This window comes from Rhincodon typus, chromosome 2 (genome assembly GCF_021869965.1).
Source record: "Rhincodon typus isolate 14 chromosome 2, sRhiTyp1.1, whole genome shotgun sequence".
NCBI classification, from domain to species: domain Eukaryota; kingdom Metazoa; phylum Chordata; class Chondrichthyes; order Orectolobiformes; family Rhincodontidae; genus Rhincodon; species Rhincodon typus.
The window spans coordinates 80,364,240-80,387,391 of record NC_063333.1 but is presented as its reverse complement, the minus strand read 5'-3'; the positions used below and the strand labels follow the sequence as shown (position 1 = coordinate 80,387,391).

Here is a 23,152-nt window from a genome sequence, read left to right as displayed (position 1 = left end):
TATTAACTGTATAAACCCTACCTGGATTTGCCTTACCAAAATGCAACGCCTCAGGTTTATTTAAATTAAACTGCATCTGCCATTTCCCAGCCCATTGGGCCATTTGATCAAGGGCTCATTGCACTTTGAGATAACCTTCTTCACTGTCCACTACACTAACAATTTTGGTGTCATCTGCAAACTTACCAACTATTCCTTCTATATTCACATCCAAATAATTTATATAAATGACAACAAGCAGTGGACCCAGCACTGATCCCTGTGTCACACCGCTGGTCACAGGCCTCCAGTCCGAATTACAACCCTCCATCACCGCCCTCAGTCTCCTACCTTCTGGCCAATTTTGTATCCAAATGGCTATCTCTCCCTGGATTCCGTCTGATCTAACCTTGCTAACCAGTCTACCATGTGGAACGTTGTTGCCACCTGGAGTGTCTATAAAGAGTTCCCAGTCCCTCTGGAATGCATTGTAAAGTCTAAGCTTTTACCAGCCAGTCTGTCCACTTGGTGGCTATTTCCCCTGATGTGTGAAATGTCTGCCGATATAGAAATAGTCCTTAATTGACCCAAGTGTTTCAGATGGCTATTTTTCCCACTGGTTGTAAATGGGTAACGTGAAGAGCAGACATTTGCCACCTGTACCCCAACCCACCTCTCCCAACCACCAAGTACCTCATCATATCCGACAATTTTCCAGTCTTGCTGACTCTCAGTGATCCAAAAATACTAACCTGTGTTACTGAACTTCTATATTAACTAAACAGCATTTATTGAGAAGAGGAAGGTAATCTATTGAACCCCCATTTTTATAGTTTTGTTTTTGGTTATAAATGTTAGAAAGATACTCTGCTTCTATTGATTGTCACCAAAAGTATTTTAATAGTATGAAACATTGCTGTTAGAACTTGCATGTTTTCCCATTTAACAGACTAGTATTTATGACTGGACCAAGACACAGTGGAGACAAATCAATGTGGAGCAGATGGATGTGGAGCTTAGAAGATTTGCAAAGGCAAGTCAGCTTGTTGCATAACATTGTTATCTTTTCTCTTTTTTCGCTAATTTGTCAACAGCTTAAATCTTGCATGCCCCTGCATGAGCATGTTAAACAGTGAGAACTTGAAGATTAATCAGTTTAACGTATTTTGGACATTTTTCAAACCTTAGTGATAAATTTTGTTGAACTTTTTTTGGTGCAAGTGAACAACAGTCTCAAAGATTAATAAAACATAAAATATCATAGGCTTTATTAATAGGAAAATAGAGCACAGGAGCAAGGAGGATATGCTGAACTCGTACTAAGTTTGACCTTAGATGAAATCTGGGATTAGCTCTGGGTGCCACATTTTTGGAAGGATGTAAAAGCATTGTAGAAATTACAGAAAAGATACATAAGAACATTTCCAGGGATGAGCAACTTCATTACGAAGATATATTAGAGAAACTGGAACTGTTTTCCTTGGAGAAAAGAAGGTTGAGAGGATATTTTATTGAGGTATTCAACATCACAAGTAATCTGGACAGATTTCAAGTAGTTGATAAAAGAAGCAAAAGCAACATGAGGAATATCTTTTTTGCATGAGTGATTAAGGTCAGAATTCACTACTTGCAAATGTTGTAGAGACAAGGTTCACTTAAAGCTTTTGGACAAGAATCAGGCTATTTTCTGAAACAGAGGATGGCACATTGTTATCGGGTGGAGCTGGGAGAATGGCACAAAATGAATGGCTCATTTGGATAGCTAATAAAGATAAAAAGGCCTCCTCCTGTGCTGTAACAATTCTGTGATTATGTGAAAAGCCCATTTTCTTTTACTAGTGTTTCCTCATAACATAAAAATACTGAATTAATAAGCTGTCTTATGAGTCTGCTGGAGCCATGTGCGTTGTTTGAATATCTCCTCTACATCTTCAAACCAGAATTACTTGTAAAGATATGGTCTCACCATAGCATTACCTGCTTTAGATGTGGTATTGATTGTTTGCTGGTACACCACTATTTAAGATGTATAATTGTTAATTTTGTTCATTTTAGTAGATGGACATGTTGATGTTGATGTCACCTGAACAAAGGTTCCTGTATACTGTTTCACCTTCAGCTTTTTCATGATTCTGTGTCCAGTACTTATGTAACTATTTCCATCTTGCTATGGATAGTACTTCATACTTGTCTGTGCTAAATTCTGTTTGGCATTGTACCACCTACTATGTATTTTGTCCAACTCATTTTACAGAATCAACTACTATTATTTCATGTGTGTGGCATTACTGGGTTGAAGGATGCATTTTCCTTGACGGAATCTAAGGGCCTATTTATTTGGTTTATAATGATAGAGGAACAAACACTAGTACCACTTAACAAACAGGGGCTCTCATCTTAACAAGATACAATTTATTACGTGAAAACAATTAGGCACAAGTTAGTCCACGTGGTCTCCTGCCAAAATTATAGTGGAGGATTGGCAAGTTCTCCATTTCCCATGTTTCTGTTGACATTCTGCTGGTCTCATAAAGCAGACATTAGCAACTTGCCTAGGCAGTGACAATCTTGTAGGATTAATGATTTGATACAAATGAGATATAGATAGGACAAAAGACTGGAAACAAACAAATCATTCCTGGTGGAAGCATTGATTTATTATTATTAGGTTTTGAAGAACTTAATGTTTTGGAACCAGGTAAACTTCGTACCCATTTCCAGAATACAGAATACAAAGCACACCCAAACAATTATAATCTATTAAACTTAGTTCAGTACTTGACAAAATACTGGAATCAATTACTAAGTTTAAAGTAGGGGATTATTTTATATTTACCTAATAAATCCTCCACCATAATTTTAAGAACCAGGAGCAGAGGTAGGCCGTCTGGCCCTTTGAGCATGCTCCGCCATTCAATAAGATCGTGACTGATCTTTTCGTGGCCTCTGCTCCACTAACCCACCCTCTCACCATAACCCTTAATTCCTTTACTGTTCAAAAAATTATCTATCTTAGCTTTAAAAACATTCAATGAGGAGGCCTCAACTACTTCACTGGGTAGGGAATTCCACAGATTCACAACCTTTTTGGTGAAGAAGTTCCTCCTCAATTCAGTCCTAAATCTGTTCCCTCTAATTCTGAGGTTATGCCCTCTTGCTCTACTTACACCTGCCAGTGGAAACATCCTCCCTGCTTCTATCTTATCTATTCCCTTCATAATTTTATGTTTCTATAAGATTCCCCTCATTCTTATAAATTCCAATGAATGTAATCCCAGTCTACTCAGTTTGTCCTCATAAGCCAACCCTCTCAACTCTGGAATCAACCTAGAGAATCTCATGTGCACCCCTTCCAGTGCCCGTACATCTTTCTCAAATAAGGAGACCAAAACTGCATGCAGTACTCCAGGTGTGGTCTCACTAGCTCACTATACAGCAGGAACATAACCTCCCTGCTTTTAAATTCAATCCGTCTAGCAATGAAGGACAAAATTCCATTTGCCTTCTCAATTACCTGTTGCACCTGCAAGTCAACCTTCTGTGATTCATGCACAAGGACGCCCAGGTCCCTCTGCACAGCAGCATGCTGCAATTTGATACCGTTCAAGTAATAGTCCTTTTTACCTACCAAAATGGATGACTTCACATTTATCAACATTGTACTCCATCTGCCTGACCTTGCCCACTTATTTAAACCATCTATATCCCTCTGCAAACTTTCAGAGTGCTCTGTACACTTTGCTCTACCACTCATCTTAGTGTCATCTGCCAACTTTGATACACTAAACATGGTCCCCAGCTCTAAATCATATATGTAAATAGTAAACAATTGCGGTCGTGACACTGATCCCTGAGACACATCACTAGTCACTGGCCACCAACCAGAAAAGCACTCATTTATCCCCACTTTTTGCTTCCTGTTAGGTAGCCAATCCTCTATGCATGCTAATACATTGTAACGCTGTGCACCTATTTCTTATGCAGCAGTCTTTTGTGCGGCACCTTGTCGAATCCCTTTTGGAAATCTAGATACACCACATCTACTGGGTCCCTGTTGTCCATCATGCTTGTGATGTCTTCATGGAATTCCAGCAAATTAGTTAAACATGACCTGCTGTTCATGGACCCATGCTGTGTATGCCCAATGAGACAATTCTGCCCAGATGTCTTGCTACTTCTTCCTTACAGAAGTAAAGCTTACCGGCCTATTATTCCCCATCTTTTGTCTACCTCCATATTTTAAATAGTGGCAGGAGACCAGGTGAGCTGCTGTGGGAGTTTGGAGTTCTTGTGTTCATAAGGTGTTTGCCTGTTTTCCAACTGTCCTTTTACAATTTCAGTTACATTTTACATCATTCTGGGAGGTCAAGCAGCTTCAAAGAGGGTCATTTGAACTTCTTTCTCCACTCTTCCTCATCCAATTCAGACAAGTTTTCTTACACCACAATAATTACTGCATTGCTGCAAATTAGTATGTTAAATCAACAGTGTTGTTCAGAGGTCAAAAGTGCGGGCAGGGTGGAAACTAAAAACCTCACACTGCAGCATTGGGAAGAGTTCTGCTGTATACAATTTTCTCTAAGTTGCTGTATGTAGTAACATTCTAAATAAATATAACATTCCTTCAATAACATTTATAATTTGCACATGCAGACATGACAAGAACTCCCTGTTCACAGTGTTACTACAAAGAATTGCATTTGTCACATTGGAGTACAGCATCTGCTCTGCTGAACAATAAACCCATAGCTGGCCAAAAACATACCTGGGTCCTGGGTATGTTTGTGGCCAGTCTGGTATTTACAATCAGAACCTGTCAAAACAGCTATAGATTTCAGAGTGGCAGAAAACATTAGCTTATTTTATGCGGTGTGCTAGGACATGAAAGTGCAAAATGTGCTGTTTGATATTGGATGATGGATGTACTTGATAAAGATTTGCTCACTTGTAATAGACCAAAAATTTATTCAGTGCATGTAATGTTCTGTGCTTTGGGGATCTAAGACCCTGATTTTCTAAAGACATGAATGAAATTCCTTACCAGAGGGAGAAACTTGGCTAAACTATATCACAGCATAGTAACAGTATTTTTGGGTAAGACAGAAATTATAGAAAATACACTGGCATCAGAGTGATTACAGCTCATGTATCCTCAATTGCTAATTGCGATCAAAGGGAACACAGATTATAATTTAGCAACATAAAGTTATACCTCTGTCACTGATGTATACAGGATCAATGAATTATGTAGGTACTTTTAGGGATAAAGCAATTTCTCTCTGAAATTTGCATCTTACCAGGCCATCAGTTTTATTGTTGCATTTACACAAATGCATTTATTTCATATGTACTGTATTCATTTCTGCTGCTTTGAAATACCAATGAAGTCTTTCATTGGTCAATGGTACATGATACAAATCATCTGTTGTTTTAAGTCAAAATTCTTATTTTGTGTTGCATTGCAAAATTCTCATTTCATATTGCTTTATACTTTGTGTAGGACATCAGAATGCTTGACAAAGAAGTGCGTGTTTGGGATGCATATGTCAGTTTGGACTCCACTGTAAAGAACCTGCTCACATCACTACGAGCAGTGACGGAATTACAAAACCCAGCTATAAGAGACAGACACTGGTACCAGCTGATGAATTCAACAGGGGTCAGTCCAAAAATGAGTTACTATAATATTTAGAGATTGTTTTTCACTAATTTAGCTGGGAAGCAATTTTCTTCTAATTAATATTATGTTCCGTATAGCCAGATTCATTGTACAAAGGACTAAATCTAAAAGATACTTCAAATTTTAGAAAGGCTGAGGATGGTGAATAAATATTTCAGGAACATAGAACCCAACAATTAGCAATGTGGAAAAGGATTTCCAGACAGGAAAACTAGAAGCAAGAGTTGGCTGAATGTCCTAACAAAGTTGATAACTGGACTGTTTTAATTCCTTTCTACTGGTATACTTCTCAACAGCTAGATAGCCTGATTAACAGATCACAGAGGTCAGGAGAGGAAACATGAAAATGGTTGGTCACTACTGGGCGGTCTGAAGAAGTTCCCTTGTAAGGCCTGGGGAAAATACGCTGGTCCATGAACAGTGCTATAAGTGCACTTGCCTAACAGATCTGGCATTCTTATTTGCCTTCCCAAATCCTGGGAAACTTGGCTAATTTAAAGCTTTTGAGAAGATTTGTAGCTCAGGTTGTGGATGAGGCTGTAGACTTGCTTGCTGAGCCAGTGTGTTTGATTGCAGACGTTTTGTCACCTTGCTAGGTAACATAGCCAGTGCGCCTCCAGTTAAGTGTCAGTGTTCTGTCCCATTTGTTATTCATACGTCTTGGTTTGCTGGGGTGGTTGGTATTACTTCCGGTTCTGTTTATCAGTGGTTTGTACACAGGGTCTAATTCAATATGTTTGTTGATGGAGTTTCCGTTGGAATGCCAGGTCTCCAGGAATTCTCTGTATGTCTCTGTTTGGCTTGTGCTATTATGGATGTGTTGTCCCAGTCGAATTTGTATCCTTCTTTGTCTGTGTGTATTGAGACCAGTGAGAATTGGTCATGTCTCTTGGTGGCTAATTGGTGTTTGCGTATCCTTATTCTCAGTTTTCTTCCAGTTTGGCCTATGTAATGTTTCTCACTGTCTTTGCGTGGCATTTTGTATATTACGACAGTTTTATTGGTTGTGGGTATGGGTTCTTTTATATTCATCAGTAGTTATCACAGGATGGTTAGTGGTTTGTGGGCGACCCTGATACCTAGGGGTCTAAGTAGTCTTGTGGTCATCTCTGATGTCTCTGATGTATGGTAGGGTGACTAGTGTGTCTTTTAAAACCTCCGATTAAGTGCTCCTGTTCTTATTAAAAGGAATGGATATCTAAAAAGCACAATCCACAGTTACCTCCACAACAGACCAAAACAAGAAGACACAACACGGCCAGACACACTAGTTACCCTACTGTACATCAGGGACATATCAGAGATGAATACAAGACTACTCAGACCCCTAGGTATCAGGGTAGTCCACAAGCCAACAACCACCCTGCAACACCTACTGGCAAACGTAAGGGTCCCATACCCACAACCAATAAAACTAACATAAAATACAAAATACCATGCAAGGACTGTGAGAAATACTACATAGGCCAAACTTCAAGAAAACTGACAATTAAGATACACAAAAACCAATTAGCCACCAAGAAACACAACCAATTCTCACTGGTCTCAATACGCACGGGCAAAGAAGGACACGAATTCGACTGGGATACACATCCATAATCGCACAAGCCAAACAGAAACATGCCAGGGAATCTCTGGAGGCCTGGCATTCCAACCAGAACTCCATCAACAAACACATTGAACTGGACCTGATATACAAACCACTGAAAAACAGAGCCAGAAATGATGCTAACCACTCCACCAAATGAAGGCATATAAACGGCCAGTGGGACAGAACACCAACTCTTCACTGGAGGCGCATTGACGATGTTACCTAGCAGGGTGATGAAACATCTGCATTCAAACACATTGGCTCGGCAAGCAAGACTGCAATCTCAAATTTTGCTAATGTGAGTTATCTGGCTGGGTAGCTTTTGCCTGTCACTTTCTGGAAACGAGCTACTGAGAACATTACCTCAAAGGCAGCCTCATAAAATAGAATCACCATAGTGATGGGCCATTTGGCCCATCAAGTCTGCACCAACCCTCCAAAAAGCATCACACCCAGGCTCAACAACCCCACAAGCCCACCACCCTATCCTTGTAACCCCGTGTTAACTATGGCTAACCAACCTAGCCTGCACAACCCTAGACACCATGGGCAATTCCGCATGGCCAATCCACCTAACGTGCATGTCGTTAGACTGTGGGAGGAAACCAGACACCTGGCAGAAACCCACACAGATATAGGGAGAATGTGCAAACTCTACACAGACAGTCACCCAAAGCTGGAATTGAACTCGGTCCCTGGCGATGTGAGACTGCAGTGCAAACCATTGAGCCATGTTCCCATCACTGAAGCTTGGGGCTGCCCTGCCACAGATGTGCGGGCTATGAGTTTCCTAATCCTCGCTTCTCCCTCTCACAACAATGGCTACCATCATCAATTTATTTGGGCTCACGCTTTCAGCCTGATGCATCCTTCTCAGACCTGCTGCCATGATTTGGCCATCAAACCCACATTCCAGTCACTGAGGGCACCATCATGGAGAATTGTACCCTCTGACTGCTTCCCTCTTGAAGTACAGCCAGGCATGAGAAATTGATCCCTGGCTGCACACAGAAAATCCTGACTGTACTGGCCAGAACTAAAGGCTGTCATCCAAATGGGGACTAGCCTGAGCCTTATCTAATGGTTACATAACTTTACTCTTTGTATTCTAATGTGGTTGAAATAATGGCCACCATTTCAATGGACTTTTGAATTATATTTTGTATTTGTCTACTAATCTTAGAGTTTTCCCCCAACTATCCACATTCTATAATGAATGATCTCACATTTCTCTGTCTGCCATAGTGTTGCTCACTCGCTTAATCCATCAGTGTCCCTTTGCAATTTTCTTTTCCCAGCTACACACTTCATTGCACCATCTAATTTGGGACGTCCACCTGTATTCCATCATCAATATGATTTATAAATGTAGTGAGATTCTGCAACATTATTCTAGATCCCGGGGTGGGGGCGGGGGGGTTTGTCATTATTCACATTCTATCAGTTTGAGTAGATGCCACTATGCCCTACACCACCTTCCTATCCAAATCAATAAGTTGCCTCCAATTCCATGAACTCTAATTTTATTAGCACTCCATTATGTGAACCTTAGAGTCAAAGTGGGATATATAACAAAAAAAGGCCCTTCAGCCCATCGAATCTGCGCTGGTCACAAACAACCACTAAACTACTCTAATCTCGTCTCCAGTGCAAGCACAGCCCTTCAGTAATGTGTATCTCACATTATTCTAATACAGTATTCTAGCTATGGCCAATGTTTTTTATACAGTTCTAGCATCACCCCCGCTGCTTGTAAACTCTATGCCTTGGCTAATAAATGCAAGTATCCATATGCCTTCTTAACTATTTTAATCTGACTGTCCCACTGCATTAAGGGACTGATGAACATGTACTCCAAAGTCATTCTAATCCTCGGTGGTTCCCAGAGACCTACCATTCATCATGTATTACCTTGCCTTGTTTGTCTGGCCAAGTCCATCATGTCACACTTATCTAGATTGACCACTGATCAACCATCTGACCAACCCATCTGAAAGCTAATACTGTCCTCCTCACTTTTTACACCCCACCAATTTTTGATCAGTAAGTTTGTGGATGATACAACCTTCCTATATTCGAGTCTAAGTCATTTATATATACTACAACAGCAAAGGTCCCAACATTAATCCCTGCAGGACACCACTGGACACAGATTTCCGGTCACAAAAACATCCCTCAACCATTGCCCTCTGCTTCCTGCCACTCAGCCATTCTGTATCCAATCTGCCAAATTTCCTTAGTTCCCTAGGGCTCTTACCTTTGCTGTCAGTTTGCCATGCAGGACCTTATCAAAAGCCTTGCTGAAGTTCAAGTAGACTATGGCAAATGTGTTGCCATCATCTAAGTGCCTGGTTGCCTCTTCAAAAAGTTCAACCAGTTAGGTGACACATGACTATGCTGACTTTTCTTTAATAATCTCTGCCTCTACAAGTGCAGATTAACTCTGTCCCTTGGAATTACTTCCAATAGTTAACCCCACCACTGAGGTTAAACTGGCCTGTCGTTTCCTGGAAGTCTATGTAAAAACATCCATGGACACTTTGAAATCTGCAAAATTTGTTCACTTTTCAAAAAGAACAGCTAGCTTTGTTCAAGATTACTTGCCTTTTATAAATCAATATTGGTATCTCTGATCAGTAGTATAGGCAGAAAACATTGGGAAGATGTTATAGGCCAACTTACTGTGTGCACCATTAACATTGTCTCAATAAAAGCCCTCGGAATAAATGAGAAAAAAAATGATAATGTTCATAGAGTGTGCATTTGTAATAAATGGTTAATTTATTTATTTTACCTGCTTTCAGGTAAAGTTTATTATGGGTGATGATACAATCCTGGCTGATCTGTTAGCTCTGAAATTGCACAGAGTCGAAGATGAAGTCTGGAATATTGTGGACAAAGCTGTGAAGGAGTTGGGAATTGAGAAGGTTTTTGACATTACCATTTCTGGGTTTTCTAGTCCTGGTTTGGAGAACAGAAAATTCAATTAAACTGTGTTTCTGTGAATACTGGAAACGTGAAAAGTGGTGGAAATACTCCAGTTCTGGCAGCAGCTATGGAAAGGGAAACAGGGATAAAAGTGGAGTGTTGTGTCCTCCACGTAGTGAGTTTGGTGCTTGGGGGCATTTACCCTGGCAGGAATACTGTGGGTGTGGACCTTGTCACCTTCCCGCCTCCACATGAGTTATGTTTGTGGCAGTAAGGTTCTTGGACAGCATTCTCACCCAGCTGCCAAACAAGACTCTGAAGTCATCATTAACTGCCATATAAGGGTCTCCTGTCACTGATGCTAATATCGTTCACCATGCACAGAGAATCTCATGTTGAAAGGCATTCAGTGCCTAATAAGGAACCTGGCACCACAATGGAGGCAGCCTACTGAGAGCTGCCCCTCTGCCCTTGCATTTTATCATAAGGGGAAATGAGAGAGAGTGCTGTGACAAGCAAAGGAGCAGAAGGTGTGTTCAGTGAAGATGTAAATGTCAAAGCATACGCACCACAAACAGTTGCCATTCAAAACAGCAAAGGAGCAGAGATCATGATGTCCAGGATTATTCAAGTCAGTGTTATGCCCAGAAGCCTGTCAAGTGCATAATCAGATGGTGATGTGCTGTGCCCTGAGCTTACATTGAGCTGCATTTAAGCAACGTAAGAAGAGTAGAACGGCAAGGTAAAAATGGTAGGAAACCGGAGAGCGGGGCTCACCTTTTCGACTGAACACTTGTTCTGCAAGTGATCACTCAATCTACCCTCGGTCTCCCTAGTGTACAGGAGAGTCAGTGGGCAGATGGTGAATATTGGTTGAAAGACTTAATTGACCATTCTCTGCCATTTCTAGAGAAGCCATTCCCTCCCTTGCAGTGTGACCCCCTCATCAGTTACTCTGTACAACCTTGCTCTTCCCACACAATTGCAGGAGATAACAATACCTGGCTTCTTTCTCTTCCCCTCTCTGCTGGTAATGTAGCAAATTAGTCGTATGTTTTACCTCAAGTTCTGTATTCACTGTTCAGAGTATGGTCTTCTCTATACTGCAATGACCAGACTGAGTGATCACTTTGCAGAATAGTTCCAATCAATCAGAAAGTGTAACTCTGAGCTTATGGTCCACAGAATTTGCAATTCTCCATTCTATTTATACACTGGCTTTTCTGTCCTTGGCAGCTGACATCGTGTTAATGAAACTCAATGTAAGCTGGAGAAACAATATCCCTTCTTCCAGTTAAACACTTGACAACCTTTTAGATTCAATTATAAATGCTTTCCAACCATAACCTCTTTCTCCTTGTTTTGACAATCGCTGTTGGCAGTGATTTTGCTTTCACCTCTAAACATAGCTTTAGTTCTTTCATTTGTCCCATTACTCTCCTTTTTTGTCTTTATTCAGTTTATTTTGTCATTGAATTACTCCTGCCTTCCACCCTAGAGACCTTCCCATTTGTTCTTTCCCTCTCCTGCCTGATTTTAAAAGTTACATCTATTCGTACTTTCAGTTTTGATGAAAGATCATTGGCCTGAAAAGGTTACCTCTGTTTCTTTCTCCATAGATGCTGCTCGATGTGTGTGAACCCTCAATATTATTTTATGGCATGCGTGTCCATTTACCCAATCCAGAAAGATTTTAAATCCAATATGATGATCTTAACCTGTTCTTCACACGTTATTTGAGACAGAAATCTAGTAACAGCTTTTCATATAAATTAGTTATGTCAGTGTGTCTGCCTCAGATATTGTGTAACATCAAAATGCATGCAACAGCAGTTTTCCTTTTATTTAACTACCTTCATTATAATTCCTGTGGTCCTTATTATAATTGTTGTTATTTAGTATTATGAAATTTAGTAATACTGAAGCTGGACTCAGTTTCATCTGTAGAGACAATAAGAAATGTCATAACCCTGTTAATTTGCTTTTACATGTGTCTAAATGATGAAATATGTATTTCATTGGAGGGTTGCCTAAGTGAACAATATGAGATTAGAAAGCATTGAAGTTAAATGGCTATACTGAAAACTGATTTCAGAAAACTCAATGATGTTATGAGCCTATCCTAGATGATTATCCAGTGATCTCTCATTTTCAGGTCCTCACAGAAATCAGCTACACATGGACTACCATGGAATTTTCATATGAGGAACACCATAGAACGGGAACCCCCCTGCTAAAGTTTGATGAGGAGCTTATTGAAATTCTGGATGACAGCCAAGTATGATTTTTTTTTAAATTGTCTTATTTTCTTTGAGTTGAGGCAAGATTATCACTCTTGTACTAGTTAGAGTGTTGAGAAGAATGGAGAAAATTTTAACTGAATTCAAAGGAAACCAAAATTGGATGTAAAATGAGTGGTTGGTTAGATTGTATCACAAACAGGTTAGGCTGTAAGGACCTTTCATAGGGTACAAAATAGATCATGCAATGCCAATGTTATAGAAGTCTATAAGTTAAGAAAATAACACTAATTTCTAAGTGCTATCAATGCAGCTGAAAAGTTTCCAATTTTATATTGAATTGCGCAGTATGTAGGTATTTCTGATGCTCACTAAAACATACATTGGACACCTTGCATGTGTAAATACTTGTTTCAGGACCTCCCTTGGAATTTCATTAATCCGAATGGAACATGTTTGACTCAGGTTTTTGAATTCTTGCGTGCCTTAACTATTGGTCCTTGAAGGACCCACTGGAAGCCACCATCAAAGGTATTTTTTTAAAATTACCTTTCATGTGAAGCCAAAGAGAGTGGTAGCTTCCTCCCTACTTCACAAGCCTCTCCAGTTTCTGGAGTGTCCCTGGAAAGGAGGCCATTCTGCTACCTCGTTGATGTGTTTTATCAAAGAATATGGAGAGACAAGAAAAGTTAAAATAAAAGATTTTAAAAAGGGTACGAGAGCAGAGAGGCCTTGTATATTTATGTGTCAAAGCAAATAAATCTTTTGGCATCCTAGGCTTCATACGTAGCAACATCGAGGACAAAAGAAACACTAGTTGAACCCAGCTGGAGTATAGTTTGCAATCTATGATCCACACAATAAGAATGGGGTAAAGGCTTTGCAAAGGATAAAGGAGAATGATTCAAGGAATGACAAATTGCGGTTCTCTACATAACCTGAAGGAGCTGGCGTGTCTGTCTTAGAGCAGAGATGGCTCAGAGATGTTAGAAGTGTATAAAATCACAAACAGTTTGGTTATGACAAATAAACAGACGTTGTTCGGAATGGTCAACAACCAGAGAGCACGTATTTTAGGTGATTTACAAAATCAGTGGTGAACAGCATCTTCCCTGCTGTTATCAGACTTTTGAATAGACCTCTTAAATGTTAATGCTGATCTCTCTCTGCACTGTCTTTGCAGCTGTAACACTGTACCCTGCACTCTATTCTCTTACCCTGATGCAGTTGTACAGTATGATCTGCCTGTAAAGCACACAAGACAACACTTTTCACTGTACTTGGGTACACGCGACAGTTATAAATCAAATCAAATGAAGAAAAAGTTTTTTTACATGGAAGTACTTATGCAATAAATGGTCGGTATATGGAATGCTTGATAGCTGATGGATACAGATTAAATAGAAGCTTTTAATTGGGCTTTGGTAAATATTTTTAAAAGAAATAAAAATTGCAGGAATTTAGGGGAAGAGAAAAAGAGCTGACACAGACTTGATGGGTTAAATAGCCTTTTCTTTGCTGAATTATTACATGATTCTGTAATTCTTTGAGTTTTCTTGGAATGCTTGGAAAATCATATCTTTAGAAGATGTAATTTCCTGGATGAACAATAGAATATATCATGGCACTATGTATATGAAATCAATTTTCATAGCGCCTGTCCAAATAGAGTGAGGCAATTGCCATTTCCTTTTATTTTATCAGCTATAAGGAGCTGACTTATGGTAGACAGCTGTTTTTCCTCTTGCCTTGTAGTATTATTAATTGATGAGAAGAATTCCTCTTTGTCTCATTTCTGTCTTCATAGGTGCAATTACAAGTTATACTACTGAGCAAATATGTGGAGTACTTTCAACAGCAGGTCTCAACCTGGCAAAAAAAGCTGACAGTGGCAGACTCTGTCATCTTTATCTGGATGGAGGTCCAACGCACATGGTCGCACCTTGAGAGTATTTTCATTGGATCTGAGGACATTCGAAACCAACTTCCTGAAGATGCCAAACGATTTGATGGAATAGATTCAGACTTTAAGGTTGAATTATTATTGTATTTTGTTTTAGTTTTGGTAACGTGTCATATAAAAGTTCTGAGTCTGGATTTTCCTCAATGTTGTAACACTGCCAGTAGACTAATAGTGTGAGATTTCGAGCTCCCTGATGGTTGACCCAAATGAATTTGTTCTGATAAGTCTAATTGAAATATTTCTCATTGGTTGACATTGGATTCGTGCCTTTGGTTTGGAGCTCGCTGTTAGCAGGTGGCATAGCATTACTGAAGGTATAGAAAGCTTGCAGTAAGCCTTTTAACAGAATTCATTGTGCTATGAAGTTTCGATGTCTTTCGTTTAATCAATCTGTTCAGATGTATTGTGACACACCTATATGGCAGCTGGGACTCGAACGAGGATTTTCTGGCCCAGAAGCCAAGGCACTAACACTGTGCCACATGACCACTTATTGTATAATTGCTGCTTCTTTGCATCTCAGCCTGGACACCAATCAGCACCTTTTGGCAATGTGTGACTGCCTTTTGATTGCTTGTCCTAACATCGAAGAAAGTGTGATTCACATTTTTATCCCCAGTGCAAGTATAGTCAGCATATATCATCACTTAATGATGAAACGTTTCCGTTTTGAAAACGGGTACAACTTTGGGAGCAATATGCTCTCCATTCCTGCACCATTCCAGCTTCTAATGCATTAAGTAAGAGAAGGAACATTCAGGAGCAGATTTTCCCTGTCAGAGCCTGGAATTATGAATTAGGCTATTTTTCGCTGTCACTTTCCTGACTGTTAATAGTTGGAGAATTCCCATGAGATTCTGATCTTCGAAAATTAAAAGGGTTAGATTGGAGTTGTGACTGCAGAACAGGTATCTCAGGATAACTGTGTGTAAAATGAGATACAAATTGATTGAACAAATAAAAATAAAATGTTCAAATAGAGTAGTGTATTAAGGGTGGGTGACCATGCTTGCACTTGGAATAGATAGCTCCAGGGAAAAAAAGACAGCGTGACAGCCATTAATTTTATTCAGGTTGGAGATTTAATAAGGATATATGATCAATAAATATTCTGTGGTGTTATCTTAAAGTTATCTACAAAACAGTAATGTTATAGAGTGACTGTACTCCCTGGTTCCCAAGAAAGCTTATGACTCTGTTTAAAATCTCCCCTTTGAAGATAATTGCAATTGACATGGGAGAAGCTGCACCTCAGGCAAGTGAACGTAATGTGAGGTTGGGGGAAGCATATGAGTGAGACAGTGATTTTAGTGAAAATAGCTCACTGAGCTTGAGAGAGACTAGAAGTTGGATAACCAAAGGATGTGCAATGTTCGGTTTGTGATCATAGAGTCATAAAGTCGGTGTTTGTAATTCAAATTGATGAAAATGAACTGATGGCTAAAAATAGAAATCTCTACATTGTTGGGATCATGGTGTAATATATGGATGTGGGATCAGATATCTATTAAAGTTGTCTAAATTTTCCTTCAACTGCTGTGCATGTTAGATCATTTATGGTGTATATATACCTACTGTCATATTTTAAACTGTGTGTATAAACTTTGCATCTTCATCAAATAAGTGTTGTCTTTTTATAAATCGTAGTTTATTAGTTTATTGAAGAAACTTATTTGGTGGATTTGTATTCTGAAATAGAAAATATATATGTACAGATATATTGCTGACTGGGTAAAATATTTAAATATATATTGTCATCAGTGGGGCAGTGAAACTGGAGAAAGACAATGCCCTTCTTCAATGATGATCATGACAACTGAACAATATGTCTTTAAGATTTTACATTCCCAGCCCCTCAGACTCAATGAACTCTGTCTCTTTCTCTCACCTTTTCTCTTGCAGTTTATCCCACTTAACTCCACCTATCTCCTTTTATCTCTGTCTCTCTCTGTGACTCACTGTTTTGTGCTCTTTCTCTAGTGAACTTTTCATGTTGCAGTCTCATGCTCTTCCTTTTATGTGCTCATTTTCCAGCTCTCTTTCTCATGCACACTCTTTTTCTTCCATGAGCTCTCTTTCTGTCATATGTGCTGTCTCTTATTCATGCATTATCTTGCACTCTCTCACATGCTCCTTCATTCATACAAATTCTCTCTCTCTCTCTTCTATTTGCTTATGCTGTCTTTCACCTGATCTCAAACTTTGTCCTCTGGTACCCACACTCTCTTGATGTTTTGTCTTTCTCCTCCCTCTCTTTATGTTTACCTGGCAAGAGAATGTCATGACTTATACCTGCAATGGGGTAGAATTTACCATTATAGAGACCATGTCTATACTCATGGACCTTATTCGCTCTTTAGCCTATGACAAGTTATTACCGATCTAGACAATTATTCCTGTTCTCTTTCTTTATTTTAAAAAAGGAATTAATGTCTGAAACAGCGCAAACAAAGAATGTCATTGAAGCAACAAATAAACCAAAGCTGTATGAAAAACTTGAAGCTCTCCAACAAAGGTAAAATTTTAAAAGTACTTTGATTAACGCGTTTGATTTTGTATGCTAACATGAGAAGTAACAATTTAGCCTCATTAACCTTAAAATATGGATTATAGAGATACACTGTTGAGAAATAACAACTGTTTTCTTCAACAAAATGTAGTTTTGCTTGAGATTGTATTGTAGATGGAGTTCTAAGATTAATTCTGCACAACTGCAAAACAGGGAATGCAGTGTTGGAGTCAGACCCATATGGCAGCAACACAAAGGAGCAGGAACTATGTTTAGAGAGTTAGAAACCCTGGGAAAAACAGAATAAGATTGAATGTGAATGTCTTGCAATGAGCATAAAGTTGGATTGAAGTATCTGATGTCAGGAAGTCATAGGAATGGGTTGGTAAGTTCACATAATTTTGGACAGTTTAGCAGAGGAAATCCCATTTTCTACTTTGCAAAAACACCTTGGTATTTTTGGGACAGGTAGAACGTTTTCAATTGCAGCTGAAATTGTGTAATTTCTTAAAGTATTTAACAGAACTGAGCAATTCTCAAGCGAACAAAAAATCAAAATTCCTATTAAGGTTTAATAGATGTTTGAAGATGAAAAGAAAACTTATAGGTTTCGGAAATCAAAATTGGAATTAGAAAGTGTGAGAAATATATTTCAAGCCTGCCAGAATCTGGAAAGAGATGGCAATCTTGTTGATTCAGTGAAGCGTCACTAATGGAAGTTTTCCTTTCTTTCTGTACATTATTAGGTCTGCTTTTCATATTTAGTTTTGGAATATACTAGGTTTTTATTTCAACATAATAAACTTAATGTTATGGATGTCCCAATAACTCACGGAATGTGTAGAGCATGATGGTTTTCTGTCCCCGTTATCTGATACTATTATTGACCTAACTTGTTTTCTGAGCCCAGTTTAAAAACTGTATTTGACAAGACAGGATTTATTTTCTTGCCAAATGTGTCTGGGAATTCTCAGTTCCGAGAAACAAAGCGAAAGAAGAGGAGAAGCATTGTTATGTTGGGCCTGTCTTTCTGAGTTACCCCTGGAATTTTGGGGTTTCTCTTCAAATGTGGTGACATGCTGTGAGGGTATGAGAGCATTCAAACACAGAGGGAACACAAGCTGGAGAATGTTTTTTTTTCTGTATTCCAGTGTCATCCATGTATTAGAAGAGGTCCAAAATGTAAAGATATTGGAAGAATTTGTTTTTGGTCTTACAATTAGATTCTCCTAGAATAGAGGAGGATCTGGGAAGATCAGGCAGCCAGACAGTGGAATTCTGGGAGACAGAATTAATCTGCACCTGCAGAGACCGGGATTAAGCAAGGACAGTCGGCATGGTTTTGTTGAGGAGAGACTAAGTCTGACCAACTTGATTGAATTTTTCAAAGCATTGGCCACGTGTGTAGGTGAGGGCAGTGCATATGGCGTACCCTTCAGAAAGGTTTTTGATAAGGTCCTGCATAGGAGACTGATAGTGAAAGCAAAAGCCAAAATTGACTGAGTGACAAAAAGCAGAGGAGGTGTGTCGAGGGGTGTTTTTGTGACAGGAAGTCTGTGTCCAGTGGGATCAGTGTTTGGGCCCTTGTGGTATTTATAAAGATCTGGACATGAATATAGGAGGGTTGATTAGTAAGTTTGCAGATGAATATGAAAATGTGAATTGATGTGCTTGGGCAGGACAAACAAGTCAAGGGAATTACATGATGAATGGTATGATCCTGGGAAGCACCCAAGATCAGAGGAACCTAATGTGTATGTCCACCAGTCCCTTAAGCTAGATAAGTGGTTAAGAAGATATATGGGATAGTTGCCTCAGTTGGCAAAGACATAGAATTTAAGAGCAGGGAGGTTATGCTGGAATTATGTAAAACATTGGTAAAGCCACAGCTAGAGTATTGTATGCTGTTCTGGAATCCACATTATTGGAGAGGGTGCAGACAAGAACTTTTTCTCCTTGATGGGAGAATCAGTGACTGGGGGCATAGATTTAAGATGAGGTAGGAGGTTTAAAAAGATCTGAGGAAATTTTTATTTTCATTGTGGGTGGTGAGAATCTTGAATTCATGCATGTAAGGGTGACAGTGGCAAAAATCATCATAACATTTCAGAAGTATTTAGATATGCATTTGTGATTACAGTAGGTTTACAGTAATTAGGTGCTTGTTTTCGACTGGTGCAAACTCAATGGGCCAAAGGATCTTTTACTGTCCTGTATGATTCTATGACCAATCAGCTACTTGTAGCTGGCCAAATCTTCATTCGTACACCCCACCCCGCCTTTGACACCAGCTCATTTGCAACCAGACCTTCCGCCACTGCTTGATCGAACAGCTGTGTAAACAACATTTACAATGTGTGTCAGGTAACTTGCTTTTAAAAAGTGCAAGCAGCTTTGAGCTATCCTTAACTTTTTAAAAGTTATTTCCCATTTCAGAATACAATCAAAAATACAGAAAATAAAGTTTAGGTGTGTTCTTTACAATGGCAATTATGTTTCTAAGTCAAGATGCAATGTGGCTTGCAGAGGATCTTGCAAATAGTGATATTTTCATGCATCTACTGCCCTATCTGTCCCATCCTATAGGCTAGCCCTATGTGAAAAAGCTTTGGCTGAATATCTTGAAACTAAACGTTTAGCTTTCCCGAGGTTTTACTTTGTGTCATCAGCAGACCTACTGGATATCCTTTCCAAAGGAACACAGCCTCAACAGGTATGCAATCAGTTACTACAATCATGTTCAATTAAATTAAAAGCAGTAAATGCTGAAAATAGACAGCATCTGTGCAGAGATGATTTTGTTGTTTTGAATATGAAGCTAAAGTTATAAGAAAAGTTACAGAGCAGTTTAATCTTCTGCATTGCAGACATGCAAGATCTTATTTTGCAAGATCATGCAGCTGACAGTCAAGATAGTCTGCCAGCAGAACGTACTAGGCAAAGAATTAAATATTGAAAAATGTCTCAAAATCAGAAATGAAAATGCACTTACTCTCAAAGAATGGGTTGTTTGTAAAGGGTCTGGATTAATTCATTTTTGAAACTGTCAGCCAGGAAGATTGATATAATTGTAGCACTGAGTGTTTTTTTCAATGTTTCTGTCAGTGGCATCAAGGAGAGATGAGGAGGATTTAAATTGGTAATTGCTCTTTTATAACTGTTGTTCTCTTGAGAACTGCAATGGTAGACCGTGAATGTATCAGCTGTTGACATGCAAAAATATAAACTGGTTTCTAGGACTCTAATAAAGGTCACAAAATACTTTTGTAACGTTATCATAGAAACCTTTAACAGATTTGCATCAAATTTCTCTGTCAACTTTGGAGGCATTGATCCATTTATTTAGATATTAATGAACAGGCTGGAATTAAATTGAAAAACAAAACTTCTAGTTTTAAACAAAAACCAAGTATACTAAAAGAAAAATAATATGAAAATGCATATTCAGTTGCCTTAAAAATATGATACCCTACAAATTGTAATGAAAATTTTTGGCACCTCAGTAGTAATAAAAGTGCAAAATTACTAAATTTGCATTTACTCTGATTTATGGATAAGTTTTATTTAAAAAATGTCAATTTGGTGGAGCCCACCAGTGAAACAAAGTTATTTATTAACCAAAATAGAAGTTATTATTCTTTTCTGATAAATGTTCTGTAATATATTACAATAAACTGCAGAGGCAGATAAATTACTTTTATAGAATTAAAGTTTGTTTGATTCTGGAATTTCTGTAGAATTCTAACACCCTGCTTAGAAATTTGGTTAATAGTTTAGGATTGATAGTTGCTCTTCTTTCTCTCATTTTTCCTGTTAATGTTCTCCCCCTCCTTTCCTGAGAACATTGACTCCTTGTTTGGGTACAGTTTCATGGACAGTGAGCCCCCTCTGGTACACTCGTAATGTAGCCATTCTTCATAAATGAATGTATCTACTAGTACTGGCAGGATATTTGACAATAGAAATTGCCCCATTTGATCTTCATTCTTCTTCAGCAACACTGGCACAATTAGTAAGCTTTCCACAAAGTGTCTTTGTATAATAAATACAAGAATTGACCCTCCCTAAGTTTTACTCCTTGTTGAAGATATGCTAAACCTGATATTTTCAGGAAGATTGCAACATGTCTACAGATGGTTAACTCAGAAAGATGGGAGAGGAGGAGATGCTATTGAATTTTTCGCAGGATTTCATTTTTAAAGAATCCTGATTTGTTGTTGGCCGCTGAATAATTTGCCAGGGAAGTCAATAACCAGTCAGTCATACCTGTGGTAGAATGCTGCAGCTAGCAGCTGTCCCCAGCAAAAAAAAGACAAACGTTGGAGGGTGTGAAGGTGGTTGACTTCTGGTGATGAGGAGAGAATGAATAAACAACTCGTGGTAGGCGGCTATTGGTCACTTCATTCACCTGTGTTTCCAGCATAGTGATGTGCTCATGGCCATCAGCAAATTGTAGAGACTGAGTCATTACAGAAAGAACTTGTCTTATGAGCCAGGATATGGCTGGTGGTAAAGCATTCCTGCACTCATGACCCACACTCAGCACCGTACAAACCTGTTGGATCAAGCAGCACGCAAACTTCAACCAACAGAACCCTGTCTTAAACTGATTCCACACCTACCTGATCATTGTATCCACTGAGTTCCCTGGTGCCTAGAAAAGTCAATTTACAGTCATGAAATGTAAATAGCTTCCAAAATATGAGAAATAGAACTTAATTTAAATATTATGTCACTGATCAGCCTCTTCGGAGCAGATGAACTTAAATCTACTGCAATTAAACAGAAGTAGGTGTGTTCATTTATGTTGGATCTTTAACCAATTTACCTCTTCTGACTAATCTCTCTGCACTTCCTGCTTTCCTCATTTGCCCTCAGTCATCCATGATAGGCTGGTGGGGCTTGGGTTGGGGGAGGGTGGGATGTACATTCTCTCACTCCATCTTGGGACAGAATAAGAATCAAGATGAGAACCATGTGATCTCCATGTAGCCCAGTCTGTCTTGAGCAAATGTGTTTTCAGATGCAAGTAATTTTCTTAATGTTTTCACTGCCCTTTTTCATGGATGGCATTGTTTCATGCAGTTACTGCTTTCTGCGACAATGACACTGTTTAAAGATTTGAATCAGCATCCAAATCCTACTCTGTATTTCTAGGTGACTGTGTAACACTGGTTAGTTGCCAGTGTTTGGCAACACCATTTTTGAATGGTGTGATCCTTTTAAAACAACCATCTTTCCTAACCTTATTTAAATAAACAAACACTGACTATGAATTTCTGTTGTGCCATGACATTTTAAGTACCTAAAACCCACAAGGTAACTGTTGTGTATTTAACTGTTTTGGACAATTCCTCCATTAAAGGTAAATTCTACAATGGTGAAATTTAATACGACAATTAGCTTGCTATTGGAAAAAAAGGCAAAAACATAAATTTACTTCATTTATTATATGTGACAAACAATAGCAATTTACTTTCTCAGATTTTTATTTTTAATTATTATTACAGGTATCAAATTTAGAGTTTCTGAGAACCCGATCATACCAAACATTAATTCACTGAATCTGTACTACCCTCACATTTTATAGCTGGATTCTACAAGACTTTGGGGACCCCGCCATCTCCTGGCTAAAAGGCTGAGATGAGAGGTTGGCGGGGAGGGGGGAGGTCCACCCACTATTCTGTTAGCTGCCTCATAGCAATTTACTGCTGGGAGCAGTGTTAATTGGTTTAAGCTGAGTTTACTGCCTCTCCCTCTGGAGAAAGTCCCACCTTAAACAGTTGCTGGCCCGTCACACTGGCATTGCCAGCAGCGCCACCTAGGAGCAATGAGCACTTGTGGCACTACAGGAAGTTCCTCCACATGGAGGAGACCAGGTAAATTCAGAGTCAAATAGTTTCAACAAGTGGGGGAGAAGGCTGAGTGTGTCATGGTTAAGAGGCCATTGTAAGATTAAAGCGGTGGGTGCATCTATTGGACATAGGATTCTGCAAGGAAGTCCTCTTCTCTGACTTAACATCATCCCACATAGCTAACCTGCTAAATTACCTGGGTGGATTAGGCCTCCCTTCACTGTTATAGGTGCAATCGTGGCAGGGCAGACTGAGGGCCTTAAATGACCATTAATTCACCAGTTAAGGGCTCCATTTGGCCTAAAGATGGTGGACTGCCTGATGCCTTGTTTAACCCTCATAAAATGACAGTTCAAAAGTGGGTATGAACTTCATCATCCACTGGATTTTATGTGTCCTTCACAGCC

The 23,152-nt window shown here is 39.1% G+C and overlaps 1 protein-coding gene across 1 annotated transcript in view; it reads left to right on the top strand.

Annotated features, from left to right (window-relative positions):
- LOC109913909 (dynein axonemal heavy chain 11-like) overlaps positions 1-23,152 on the top strand; it is a 336,187-nt gene that overhangs the window by 17,563 nt on the left and 295,472 nt on the right. Inside the window, exons 8-14 of the mRNA XM_048614118.1 lie at positions 929-1,012; positions 5,480-5,638; positions 10,055-10,177; positions 12,334-12,456; positions 14,226-14,450; positions 16,805-16,896; positions 19,477-19,603. Coding sequence (XP_048470075.1) covers positions 929-1,012; positions 5,480-5,638; positions 10,055-10,177; positions 12,334-12,456; positions 14,226-14,450; positions 16,805-16,896; positions 19,477-19,603 — 933 coding nt within the window. The remainder of the gene's footprint in view (positions 1-928; positions 1,013-5,479; positions 5,639-10,054; positions 10,178-12,333; positions 12,457-14,225; positions 14,451-16,804; positions 16,897-19,476; positions 19,604-23,152) is intronic.